At 43.1% G+C, this 13,452-nt stretch overlaps 1 protein-coding gene across 1 annotated transcript; it reads right to left on the bottom strand.

Annotated features, from left to right (window-relative positions):
* Positions 1 to 1,011: 1,011 nt before the first annotated feature.
* Positions 1,012 to 13,129, bottom strand: LOC139381949 (voltage-dependent anion-selective channel protein 2-like). The gene is made up of 9 exons (XM_071125830.1): positions 12,959 to 13,129; positions 11,196 to 11,267; positions 10,736 to 10,785; positions 10,325 to 10,477; positions 10,063 to 10,115; positions 5,967 to 6,194; positions 5,423 to 5,573; positions 5,058 to 5,115; positions 1,012 to 2,042 (listed from the first exon to the last, which is right to left on the bottom strand). The coding sequence occupies exons 2-9, from the start codon at positions 11,260 to 11,262 to the stop codon at positions 1,951 to 1,953; spliced, it is 852 nt and encodes a 283-aa protein (XP_070981931.1). The 5' UTR covers positions 11,263 to 11,267; positions 12,959 to 13,129; the 3' UTR covers positions 1,012 to 1,950.
* Positions 13,130 to 13,452: the final 323 nt, after the last annotated feature.

Below are 13,452 nucleotides of genomic sequence, written 5' to 3'. Positions count from 1 at the left end.
ATGATGAATCCTGGTTTCAACTGTACGTGCAGATGGCAGACAGCGTGCATGGCAAAATACGTCCCAGTTCTTCCGTGGCCTGCACACTCAGACATGTCACCCATTGAGCATGTTTGGAACTCTCTGGATCGACAGTGTGTTCTAGTTCCCGCCAATATCCAGCAACTTCGCACAACCATGGAAGTGTGGGATAACATTCCACAGGCCACAAACAGCCTGATCAACTATGTGAAGATGTGTTGCGCTGCATGAGGCAAATGGTGGTCACACCAGATACTGAATTTCTGATCAATGTCCCTACTGTGGCCAACAGATGCATATCTGTATTCCTAGTCATGTGAAATCCATAGATTATGGCCTCATTTCAATTGACATGTCATGTAACTCACGAAAATCTTTGAAATTGTTAAATTTATATTTGCATGCCTTGATAGGGGTTTAACATACCAGACTGCAGTCAATGACGAGGCAAACAATCGTTGTTTGATGGAATTTGAAATATAGAGCACAAAACATTATGGACACCTGATCTGTCCATGTCAGACTTAGCAGGTGAAAGCTATGATCCCGTATTGATGTCACTTGTTAAATCCACTTCAAATCAGTGTAGATGAAGGGGAGGAGCCAGGATAAAGGATTTTTAAGCCTTGTGAAATGAATTTTGTGCCATTCAGAGGGTGAATGGGCAAGACTAGATTTAAGTGCCAAGAACTGCAACGCTGCTGGGCATTTCAAGCTTAACAGTGTCCCATGACTGTCAAGAATGGACAACCACCCAAAGGACATCCAGCCAACTTGACACAACTGTGGGAAACATCATGGAGCCAGCTTCCCTGTGGAAGCCTTTGACACCTTGTCAAGTCCATGCCTCAACGAATACAGGCTATTCTGAAGGCAAAGTGGGTGCCACTCAATATTAGGAAGGTGTTCCTAATGTTTGGTATACTCAGTGTATATGCAAGACCTCCCAAGGCCAGAGAAGTTCAGCTCTCAATAAAAGCCAGGAGTTGGTTTCTGGAGTTCAAAGACTTTATTGAAAAGTTAAACATACACGTAACAACCTTCCAGGTTTCCGGTGATCTCGTTCTGTCAGCCAAGTGACCAGAAGCTACTGGGATAGCATTCACACTGAACTTGACTTAGTGTACACAACACCAAAGCCGGACAGTATCCAGGCAGTTTGGCTTTACTGTGAACCTTATTAAACCCTCCCATAGTAGTCTGCAGCAAAGTAGAAAACAAAAGAAAGCCTGCCAGGTCAGCCAAGAATTAAAGGTTTTAACCCCAACATAGAATCTGTTTCAAGCCACCCAAAATCTGCTCAGTTTAAGCGAGGGCTTCATCATGTACAGTGTTGATATAACATCTCAAATCCCAATGGCTGACTGACAGATCATAACAGTACAACACAGCTTTAACCTCGTCCTCATGTGCGTGGAAGGAAAAACAAAAAGGCGTATGATGATATTTAAATAGTAGGGGAGCCTAGTGCAGTGAATAATGCAGTTATAAATGAGATGTGTTCAGACAAGATATTAGATGATTGGTTAGAAATGGTCAAATCAGAAATGTATGACCAAACCCAACCGCTGTGTTTAACCAATCTGATGTCTCACCAAATAAAAACACTTCAGAGATGTACATAGAAGCCACATGTGACCAACTAGCTACATGGGAGGAGAACAATGTGGTGTATGTTATTGTCATGGCCGTGTTGGATAGATGCAATGAGAAGGTGTATAAATTATTGACCCACTGAAAGTGTCTTTGATGGAAACGGTAAAGAAAACATTTACAACAAAGAATGACGGGGTAGTGTTTTTTTCTCGTTGTAGCCTCTGAACAAATCCCTTCCATTCATGATATACCCCCTTGCTGGTTGGAGTTGGAAATGCATTTTAAGGGCAGATACTGCTGATATTCTCTCGTTTCCTTCACCGCAAGGAGAGTTTAGGCCTCCAGTTCCAACCCCAGGCCCAGCTTGTGGCCTCCAGTGTTGATGCCCTTACCATCTACCAGGGCAGAGAGGGTGAGTTTCACACCTGCAACAGGAGAGAGGTGGTCAGGGTCACATTCAGGATGACAGTAAAGAAAATAGGTGTCAACTAGGGATGGAAATTAAGCAAGCCAGAGGGTAGTATTTTCAGACAGATGTGCAGAACTACTGAAAATCCTAAAGTTCCATCCCCGGTGTCAACATTGCAGATATAAATCTCCTATAGAACACATGATTTCCTATTTTTAAAATGAGATACTTGCTGAGATAATCAGCAATCAAGTCGTTGGAATCTTCCCTTTAAACAGCATGCATGATGGCAGTCGCTGGGAATATCTGGTCGCTAGCCCCCTCTCTATTGGCCGACCGTCGCTCCTTTCATTGAAAATGACTGGTTGCCGGTAGCTCGTTTGCAGATGATCAAGTCCCCAGTAAAATATGAACATCTTTAAAATCCATTTGTGCAGTACAGTGCACGTATACATGCACTTATAGAAGCATTCCTACTTCCCTCCATATAATGTACAGCATTGTCCAATGAATTTATATTGCAGACAGTACTGTATGAGTCATTAAGAGCTTAGGTTGAGGAAGAGAAGCAGATACTTGTTTGTGAACAACCCTTCAAAATCCCAGATTAGGCTATTTCAGCAACACCTGTTGCTGACAGGTGTATAAAAATTGAGCACACCCATACAATCTCCATAGACAAACACTGGCAGTAGAATGGCCTTACTGAAGAGCTGTGACTTTCAATGTGGCACCGTCATAGGATACCACCTTTCCAACAGGTCAGTTCGTCAAATGTCTGCCCTGCTAGAGCCGCCCCAGTCAACTGCAAGTGTTGTTATTGTGAAGTCGAAACGTCTACAAACAACGGCTTAGCCGCGAAGTGGTAGGCCACAGAAGCTCACAGAACAGGACAGCAGAGTGCTGAAGTGCGTACAAATCGTCAGTCGCAACACTCACTACAGAGTTCCAAACTGCCTTTGGAAGCATTATCATCACAATAACTGTTTGTCGGGAACTTAATGAAATGTATTTGCATGGCCGAGCAGTCGCACACAAGCCCAAGATCATCATGTGCAATGCCAATCGTCGGCTGAAGTGGTGTAAAACTCAGCACCATTGGACTCTGGAGCAGTGGAAACACGTTCTCTGGAGTGATAATCACGCTTCACCATCTGGCAGTTCGACGGACAAATCTGGGATTGGCGGATGCCAGGAGAACGCTACCTGCCCCAATGCATAGAGCCAACTGTAAAGTTTGGGGGAGGATTAATGGCCTGGGGCTGTTCTTCATGGTTTGTGCTAGGGCCCTTAGTTCCAGTGAAGGGAGATCTTGATGCTACACTAGACGATGACATTCTAGACGATTCTGTGCTTCCAACTTTGTAGCAACAATTTGGGGGAAGGCCCTTTCCCGGTTTCAGCATGACAATGCCCCCATGTGCACAAAGCGAGGTCCATACAGAAATGGTTTGTCGAGATCGGTGTGGAAGAACTTGACTGGCCTGCACACAGCCCTGACCTCAACCCCAGCGAACACCTTTGGGATGAATTGGAATGCCGACTGTGAGGTCAGGCCCAACATCAGTGCCTGACCTAACTAATACTCGTGGTTGAATGGAAGCAAGTCCCCGGAGCAATGTTCCAACATCTAGTGGAAAGCCTCACCAGAAGAGTGGAGGCTGTTATAGCAGCAAGGGGGATGGGGGGGGACCAACTCCATGTTAATGCCCATGATTTCAGAATGAGATGTTTGATGAGCAGGTGTCCACATACTTTTGGTCATGTAGTGTATTATGAAGTGTGGGTTGGCCCTCAGCTCATAAAAGCAGTGTGAGCTACAGAATGGTTTAACACACAAGAGGACCACTTTTAATTAATATTTAAGTGCTGTCCCTACATATGTACTTGAACAGTGAAGCTAAAAAACTTTTCATTTGGCTCTATACTCCAACATTTGGGACTTGAAATCAAATGTTTTATGTGAGGTGACAGTACAGAATGTCACTTTTTATTACATATCCATTTTACCGGTTAGAAATTAGAGCACTTTATGCATCTAGTCCCCCCATTTAAAGTAGTCATAAGTATTTGGACAAATTTGCATAGTATATTGAATTTATTCATAAGCTTCGTATTTGGGCCCATAATCCTAGCACGCAATAACAAAGCTTATGACACTACAAACTTGGATGCATTTGCAAGGTGACCCAGTCCCCGAAGTGACTTAATAAACCCTCTCGCATATTATTGAGGTCTACTCAGGAATTCAGCATTCCGTTATCTTGCCAAACCCCTCATCACATTTCTGGATAGCGGAGGTTGTCTTCACAGGTCTGATTGGAGTTTAACCTTTCAGTACTGCTATTGGTCAACAACTCAGATGTTATTTAAAGGTCTTGGATTCATTGTGCCTTCTTTTTTTTGTTCCTGATCCACGCTGGTGAGATATACACTCTCCCATGAGCTATGGCCCATGGCACAAGCTATCTTGTCTTTGTCCCACTCCCTCTCTGATCATGCTTAGAATAATGCTTTGTAACTGAAGTTTTATTTGATTTCAATCATTTTACAAAGTAATTAAATACATCTATATTTAGAATTCCATTCTCAGACCTTTGATTGCTGTAACTCCACTGTAGTCTCTTGCATATTTTTAAATCTTATAGTCAGATAACATAGTCTTATCATGGGTCACATGAAGAATATATAATATTATGCACATATCAAATATTACCCCAATACACAGTTTGTGCCCAATATAAATGAATAGTAAATAATGTAGTGTCATTTGAGTCACTTTTATTGTAAATAAGAACATAATATGAAACAAAAAAATCTCTAGCATAAATAGATGGATTTTGATGGGGATTTATTATTTTATCATGCACTTAGATTTCCGCAGGGCGCAGACATCGACTTTAGGGGGTTAAAGTCCTAACATCAGAACAACCTGTGCTGTGAACTTTATTCTAGTGACAGCTGATAAAATAACCTTTAGAAACACCAATAAGATAACTATTATAATTATCCTTAAAACAAGAGGTCTTACCTGGTCTCAGCGTCTGGGTATAGCCAACACCGACAAGGCTGTTGTTGTTCACTTTAGCCTGAAAAGACCAAATGAATTGATTCACTTAAAATCCAAAGGCAGATAACGACAGCAGTCAGAAATGTACTTAGCAACTCTGATATCTCAGAGCCAGACAATGTAGTGGGGTGTAGAAGATATTTCTTGCATGTGTTCTTAGGATACAAAGGACACAGTCTAAAAAACAAGAAGAGTGGTTTCCCAGACACAGATTAAGCAACAACAAATAAAATTGATGGGAAATCTCCATTGACAATGCTTTTCAGTCCTGGACTAGGCTACATGTCTGAAACTGGCACAAAGAGTAACTCCTGCTCGGTACTTACACTGATGGAGGCGCTCTTGTCCAGCTGGTATTTGGCTGCAATGCCAAAGTTTGTGCTGTTGCTGCCGGCAGTCCAGGCAAGGTTGACCGCCGTCTCCAGCACGGGGCTCACCTTCTGGTAGATGGAGCCGCCAAACTGTGCACCGTCGTTACTGTAACACAAGAAAGGGGAGAAGATTAGAGAGAGAACTGCAGTCTTTACAGTAACAATAACCAGGGAGAGGAGTGATAAGAGGGTATTTCTCTGTAGACCAGTTTGAAATAAAGCCCTTTCCTCTACCCTCATATGCAGTTTGTTGGGCCTGACATTTTGAGCCCTGTATAGTGGCTTTGGTTCAATCGTTGGATATTCAATGATTATCATTTCCAAGTTGAACCATCACCATATTGCCTACAGCTCTGTCCATTCACCCATGTCAGCATAAAAATAAAAATAAAGTTTTGCAATTGAATGTAATTGGTAATGCATGTACACAGCAGAGCACTGGAAATTCATAACATTTTAAATAGAAAGGCATAATAAACTCATGTATGCCCTCAATTACACATTGGTGTGCAGCTGGAAGTCCCCGGTCTTGTATCCCACAGCGAAGTTGTTCTGGGTCATCTTAGACTTGGCCGTGTCAAAAGTCATCTGGTAGCCGGCGAGCCAGCCCTCATAACCCACGACGGCCGCCCCGTGGATAGTGGGGCCAGCAAAGTCAAAGTCGACATCACAGCCCAGGTTGACAAACTCGCGCTTGTAGGCGGTCTTGACTTTGCCGCTCTTCTTGCTGTTGGAAAGGAAAACAGTTTTGGTTAACCATAGCCCACAGTCTGAACTATAATATTTTGAATGAACAGCTCAGGCGTAACATAGCCAGTCTGAGGGAAATGTAACAACCGTAACATAATATGAATGCAATTGGGACAAACCAAAAGATGAAAAACATCACTCCAGTAGTAATTCACCTATACACTTATGTTCATAATCAATAGTCCACAAGCAATAACAATTCAGAGCCACGTCTTTCTGGAACATTACACCAGCCAACAAGGCTTAGAGTAGGTGCACCAACACACACAACAAAAAATCAGACTTTATGAGCCTCTTGTGCTAATGTTACACGACACCAAGCCCAGTTCTAAACTAATAGCCTGGCCAGCATGAAGCTAGCTGAGAAACTAGCCTTCTGTGGGTTGAAGTTACCCCCAGACACCGATCTTGAGTCAGTTTTGCATTGTCTGTACTAATGGTTAAGTTTAGGATTTTATTTTATTTCACCTTTATTTAACCAGGTAGGCTAGTTGAGAACAAGTTCTCATTTGCAACTGCGACCTGGCCAAGATAAAGCATAGCAGTGTGAACAGACAACAGAGTTACACATGGAGTAAACAATTAACAAGTCAATAACACAGTAGAAAAAAAGAGAGTCTATATACAGTGTGCAAAAGGCATGAGGAGGTATGCGAATAATTACAATTTTGCAGATTAACACTGGAGTGATAAATGATCAGATGGTCATGTACAGGTAGAGATATTGGTGTGCAAAAGAGCAGAAAAGTAAATAAATATAAACAGTATGGGGATGAGGTAGGTAAAATTGGGTGGGCTATTTACCGATCGACTATGTACAGCTGCAGCGATCGGTTAGCTGCTCAGATAGCAGATGTTTGAAGTTGGTGAGGGAGATAAAAATCTCCAACTTCAGCGATATTTGCAATTTGTTCCAGTCACAGGCAGCAAAGAACTGGAACGATAGGCGGCCAAATGAGGTGTTGACTTTAGGGATGATCAGTGAGATATACCTGCTGGAGCGCGTGCTACGGGTGGGTGTTGCCATCGTGACCAGTGAACTGAGATAAGGCGGAGCTTTACCTAGCATGGACTTGTAGATGACATGGAGCCAGTGGGTCTGGCGACGAATATGTAGCGAGGGCCAGCCGACTAGAGCATACAGGTCGCAGTGGTGGGTGGTATAAGGTGCTTTAGTAACAAAATGGATGGCACTGTGATAAACTGCATCCAGTTTGCTGAGTAGAGTGTTGGAAGCTATTTTGTAGATGACATCGCCGAAGTCGTGGATCGGTAGGATAGTCCGTTTTACAAGGGTAAGTTCGGCGGCGTGAGTGAAGGAGGCTTTGTTGCGGAATAGAAAGCCGACTCTAGATTTGATTTTAGATTGGAGATGTTTGATATGAGTCTGGAAGGAGAGTTTACAGTCTAGCCAGACACCTAGGTACTTATAGATGTCCACATATTCTAGGTCGGAACCATCCAGGGTGGTGATGCTAGTCAAGCGAACGGTTGAAAAGCATGCATTTGGTTTCACTGGCGTTTAAGAGCAGTTGGAGGCCACGGAAGGAGTGTTGGATGGCATTGAAGCTCGTTTGGAGGTTAGATAGCACAGTGTCCAAGGACAGGCCGGAAGTATACAGAATGGTGTCGTCTGCTTAGAGGTGGATCAGGGAATCGCCCGCAGCATGAGAAACATCATTGATATATACAGAGAAAAGAGTCGGCCCGAGAATTGAACCCTGTGGCACCCCCATAGAGACTGCCAGAGGACCGGACAGCATGATTTACAGAGTCGAAAGCCTTGGCAAGGTCGATGAAGACGGCTGCACAGTACTGTCTTTTATCGATGGCGGTTATGATATTGTTTAGTACCTTGAGCGTGGCTGAGGTGCACCCGTGACCGGCTCGGAAACCAGATTGCACAGCGGAGAAGGTAAGGTGGGATTCGAGATGGTCAGTGACCTGTTTGTTGACTTGGCTTTCGAAGACCTTAGATAGGCAAGGTAGGATGGATATAGGTCTGTAACAGTTTGGGTCCAGGGTGTCTCCCCCTTTGAAGAGGGGGATGACCGCGGCAGCTTTCCAATCCTTGGGGATCTCAGACGATATGAAAGAGAGGTTGAACAGGCTGGTAATAGGGGTTGCGAAATATGGTGGCGGATTGTTTCAGAAATAGAGGGTCCAGATTGTCAAGCCCAGCTGATTTGTACGGGTCCAGGTTTTTCATCTCTTTCAGAACATCTGCTATCTGGATTTGGGTAAAGGAGAACCTGGAGAGGCTTGGGCGAGTAGCTGCAGGGGGGGGAGCTGTTGGCCGAGGTTGGAGTAGCCAGGAGGAAGGCATGGCCAGCCGTTGAGAAATGCTTGTTGAAGTTTTCGATAATCATGGATTTATCGGTGGTGACAGTGTTACCTAGCCTCAGTGCAGTGGGCAGCTGGGAGGAGGTGCTCTTGTTCTCCATGGACTTCAGTGTCCCAGAACTTTTTGGAGTTAGAGCTACAGGATGCAAATTTCTGCTTGAAGAAGCTGGCCTTTGCTTTCCTGACTGTGTGTATTGGTTCCTGACTTCCCTGAACAGTTGCATATCGCGGGGACTATTCGATGTTATTGCAGTCCGCCACAGGATGTTTTTGTGCTGGTCGAGGGCAGTCAGGTCTGGAATGAACCAAGGGCTATATCGGATAGCTGATACAGGCAATCAGGCAGTGATCGCTGAGATCCTGGTTGAAGACAGTGGAGGTGTATTTGGAGGGACAGTTGGTCAGGATGACGTCTATGAGGGTGCCCTTGTTTACAGATTTAGGGTTGTACCTGGTGGGTTCCTTGATGATTTGTGTGAGATTGAGGGCATCTAGCTTAGATTGTAGGACTGCCGGGGTGTTAAGCATATCCCAGTTTAAGTCACCTAACAGAACAAACTCTGAAGCTAGATGGGGGGCGATCAATTCACAAATGGTGTCCAGGGTACAGCTGGGAGCTGAGGGGGGTCGGTAGCAGGCGGCAACAGTGAGAGACTTATTTCTGGAGTGAGTAATTTTAAAAATTAGTAGTTTGAACTGTTTGGGTATGGACCTGGAAAGTATGACATTACTTTGCAGGCTAACTCCTCCCCCTTTGGCAGTTCTATCTTGACGGAAAATGTTATAGTTGGGTATGGAAATCTCAGAATTTTTGGTGGCCTTCCTGACCCAGGATTCAGACACAGCAAGGACATCAGGGTTAGCAGAGTGTGCTAAAGCAGTGAGTAAAACAAACTTAGGGAGGAGGCTTCTGATGTTGACATGCATGAAACCAAGGCTTTTTCAATGACAGAAGTCGACAAATGAGGGTGCCTGGGGACATGCAGGGCCTGGGTTTACCTCCACATCATCCGCGGAACAGAGGAGGAGTAGTATGAGGGTGCAGCTAAAGACTATCAAAACTGGATAAAGGAAGCGGATCCTAGATCTGTACCTAGGGGAAACTCATCCCACGGAGCTCAGTGGACATGCAGTGACTCATGGAGGAATAAGGATATGAATGGGCACTTCAGGCTAACGTTGGACCAAATCATGGTTTCAGCGGCATAAAAAAAATCTAGTTTAGTAAAATGGCAGTGCACATTGATGCGACCAATAAAACATACAAGTTGGATAGCAAAGTCAATGGGTTGCTAAATGTGTCCAAATGGTCACAGTTTGGAGGCCCTGCTAGGAGAATAAACTACATTCAAATAAAAGCACAAAAACAGTAACACAATCCATGGCTTGGATGTGATTCAAATAATACTACACAGACGAGTGCCATTTCAGGCTAAAGTTTATTTGACTGACCAGTACTAGAACTAGTCCTCTGCATTGAACTTGTACATTACTAATCATACCCAGTGTTTGGTGAGAAGGTTGTGTCGAATGTCAGCTTCAGACCCTTGGCAATCTAGAGGGAACCAGAACAGAAAGTTGGAAAAAGACTGGCAACACGAGGTTGATCTACCTGCAGTTAATTTGATCAATATATATTGCATATTAATTATTTGTTTGAATCACCTTTTATTGTGTCAGGCTATCATGACGCTCCATAGACAGATTTTGTTGTGTAAGGCTAACCAATTGTTTTCCAAAAATAATGTTTTGTTGAATCCGAACCTGGTCTTCAACGGTGATCTCTGTTCCCAGGGTGTTGTCAGTGTTCCACTTCTCTGTGAAGGTCAGGCCATACTCGGACCGCTTGTATTTGGTTTCAAGGCTACCTGCCACCTTGCTGGTGTCCGTGTTTGAGGAGCCAGCTGTTTTGAACTCCTGTATAACATTTGTAAAAAGATTCAAATCAGGATATGAACAAAAACTTGTATAATTATCTGAAAGCTCCTGGGTTTTTATCATCAAGGAGTGTATTGAACTATACTGCTGTCAAGCTCCCAGGGTTGTAAATTCAAATGACCTTCTATTACACAATTACTGCAATCATAAACATGTCTAAACTTTTACATATGGTAGAGTAGATACAATTAATTTTCAAAGTACACAAATGATTAGAAAGAAAATAAGTAAACTTACCACTCCACTGTCAGACTTGGTCTTCACATCAAGCTTCACCAGGCCAAACCCTTTAGGGGGAAAAGCAACGTTCTTATGAATTAAAACCTATTTCGCAACCCTTGCATTGTTCAAATTCATCCTCGGACAGTTACACCATATGACATTTTCACCCTTTGATATGCTAAAACTGTAAACATATCATGCCGTGTGATAATTGATCCCGTGCCAAATAGGGGAGAACATGTAGAAATGTGCTGTAAGAAGATTTCTTATATATCTAAAATATTTTCCTTGGACACAAAAATAACATGTCACGACAACAGCTTACATATAGAAGGAGCACCCGCCCAGCCTTCCTATTGGTTTAGCATGCCTCTAACAAAGCCACCCTATTGGTTATTCTTGTTCTTACACAAGGTGTTCAATACAACTAAATCAATGAACAGTATAGCCTATTCCAGAGTGAAAGATACAGTACCATAGCCTTTGTTGAAGATATCCTTGGCAGATTTGCCAAGGTCACCATATGATGGAGGCACTGCCATTACACCTGCAGCAGGAAAAAAATATGCATATATTACAGTCAGAGTATATTTTAGTTTACAAAATGCCTGTGCAAGGGTGCGTAGTTCAGAAAACAATGTTTCTTTTGAGTCTAAAACATAGCTACTCATCCAAAACAGCTAGTCATCCTTTGGGATAATGTTTATTTTCCCCCAACTGAAGGGCGTGGTTGCCTGTCTGTATAAGAGCCAGCTCTATCAGCCCAGAGCATGGGTTCCCTTGCAGATGCTGGATATGATAAATGGCCTGTCTGTCTGCATCTGTATAGCTCTGCATGGCCAACGTATTTAAACTGACGCTAGGCCATAACTCCGTGACTCACTCAGTCAAGGCTAGGTGGAGGAAAATAAAACAATTCCAGAAAGGGTGGGTCTGGGAAGTGCTCCACTCCCCAGCCAAGTACTGTCTCCTACCCAGTCTGTCCCATTAATCAATCAATAACTGGGTATGGTGCAACTCAGAGACTCCATTACTAATCTCCTAGAACAGTCTCTAGGACAGACCGTGGTAGGTGGGTCTTTCCGTTACAAGACCACGCAGTCATTCCTGGTTCATGTGAGGCCTCATCTTTGAGTGAGGGTATAGCATACGGTATACTGTAAGAAAGGGGGTGTTTGTGTAGTGAATCTATTTTTGACATCCTGTGGTTGTCATAACAGCTGAATCAGTTTGAATGAAACAAGTTGACATTGTCACCACACTGTTACAATATGGTTCAGGAATGCCTGGTGTTCCACACTAACAGTGTCAGGTATTCATTCACCTGTCACTACACACTTTTCAGAAGTGACAACCATAAAACCTATAAAAATGTATGCGAAAATTAAGCAATTCTGTTCGACATATGCCATTCAGCAGAGCCAGCTGAGTGGTAGCTAGTTAGCCAGCTAAGGTTAACAGATAGTGAGAGGCTGTACTTTCAAGTTCCAGTTCTGTATCTAACATTAGCTAAGGTGGCTGGCTAGCTAGCAAGCTAATGATATGGAAAAGATAATGGTATGCCAATTATGGCAACTGTAATGACAAACGTCATACTGAGCAAAGGTGGGCAAGGTTAACTGAGGGAAGCCATTGATATATTCAACCTATCCTATTGCTATCTAGTGTTGCTGTGGCGAGTTAGCTGGCGTAGAGGCGCGTGTCAAAGTTCTGAGATATATTCTTTATGCTGGACAATAAAACAATGTACATATTCCCTGTGCATTTTCTGTACAGAAATTTTTAAGTTGTTTCAACACCTTAAAAATAGTCTGCCATGCACAAGTAGCTATGTAACCTGCTGTACGTCCGCATTGCCAGGCATGCATTGCATGCCAAGGAAGCTAACTAACTAGCTACAGCTAACGTAGCGGTCTAGTTAGCAGATTGAGTTGGCTAGCTAGCGTTACTGTTACAAAATGGAAGTTATCTAGCTAATTCACAGTTAGCTACTCCAAGTAACAAAGTAATCCAGTTTAATTTGCGGTCTTAATTTCACACACATGTGCACCGGACATGAGTTGTCCTCTACAGTACTCGTAACATAGCTCAATAGCTAGCTTATGCTAACCGGCTAGCTAGGAACATTCAGCGATTGCGTGTCAGGCAGTACTCGGGCAAGCGTGGTCATAAACTGCGACAAATATATAGTTTGGCTAGTTCATCTACAGTAAAATCCAGTTCAGTTGCTTCACTTACCGGTAAAATATGGGACTATAGGTCAACTAAAGTGACTTTATTCAGATGTTTGTGGCGCCGCTGTAGACTTCGCCGGTTGGACTGGAGTGTAGGACGAATTGAAGGAGACTGCAAGGAATGACGTCCACAGCATATCAAACATCCAAAGCGAAGGACCCCTCCTTGAAACATGTTCACCTGTTAACATACTTGCAGATTCATGACAAAATAATTACAAAATGAACAAAGGTAAAAATGCATTTTTTTTAGCTGTAAATATTTTGAATATTTTTTTTTACATTTTCTTTATTATAGAATCATCCATTTCCGGGTGTAACTTCTCATTGACAACTATATTTGATCCTGTGGAGTAGGTCATGGGTCATGTGGAGTACGATCACTAGAATGAGAAAGGCACTGAGGGAGTCATCCGTACATATCTGACTGGAGTTAGACTTTATTGACTATTCTGATCTAATCTTCAAATCTATTTTTATCTTCTTCTTAGACTTGTA

Source organism: Oncorhynchus clarkii, chromosome 23 (assembly GCF_045791955.1).
Source record: "Oncorhynchus clarkii lewisi isolate Uvic-CL-2024 chromosome 23, UVic_Ocla_1.0, whole genome shotgun sequence".
In the NCBI taxonomy this organism is placed as follows: domain Eukaryota; kingdom Metazoa; phylum Chordata; class Actinopteri; order Salmoniformes; family Salmonidae; genus Oncorhynchus; species Oncorhynchus clarkii.
This window is presented reverse-complemented; position numbering and strand designations above follow the sequence as displayed.

What these genes read in the sequence shown, in the direction of transcription:
- LOC139381949 (XM_071125830.1), bottom strand. Translation starts at nt 11,262, where the DNA reads ATGGCAGTGCCTCCATCATATGGTGACCTTGGCAAATCTGCCAAGGAT. An exon ending in TATCTTCAACAAAGGCTATG is followed by an intron (nt 10,786 to 11,195) that starts GTACTGTATCTT and finishes TTCCCCCTAAAG; the next exon opens with GGTTTGGCCTGGTGAAGCTT. An exon ending in ACCTTCTCACCAAACACTGG is followed by an intron (nt 6,195 to 10,062) that starts GTATGATTAGTA and finishes CCTTTCCAACAG; the next exon opens with CAAGAAGAGCGGCAAAGTCA.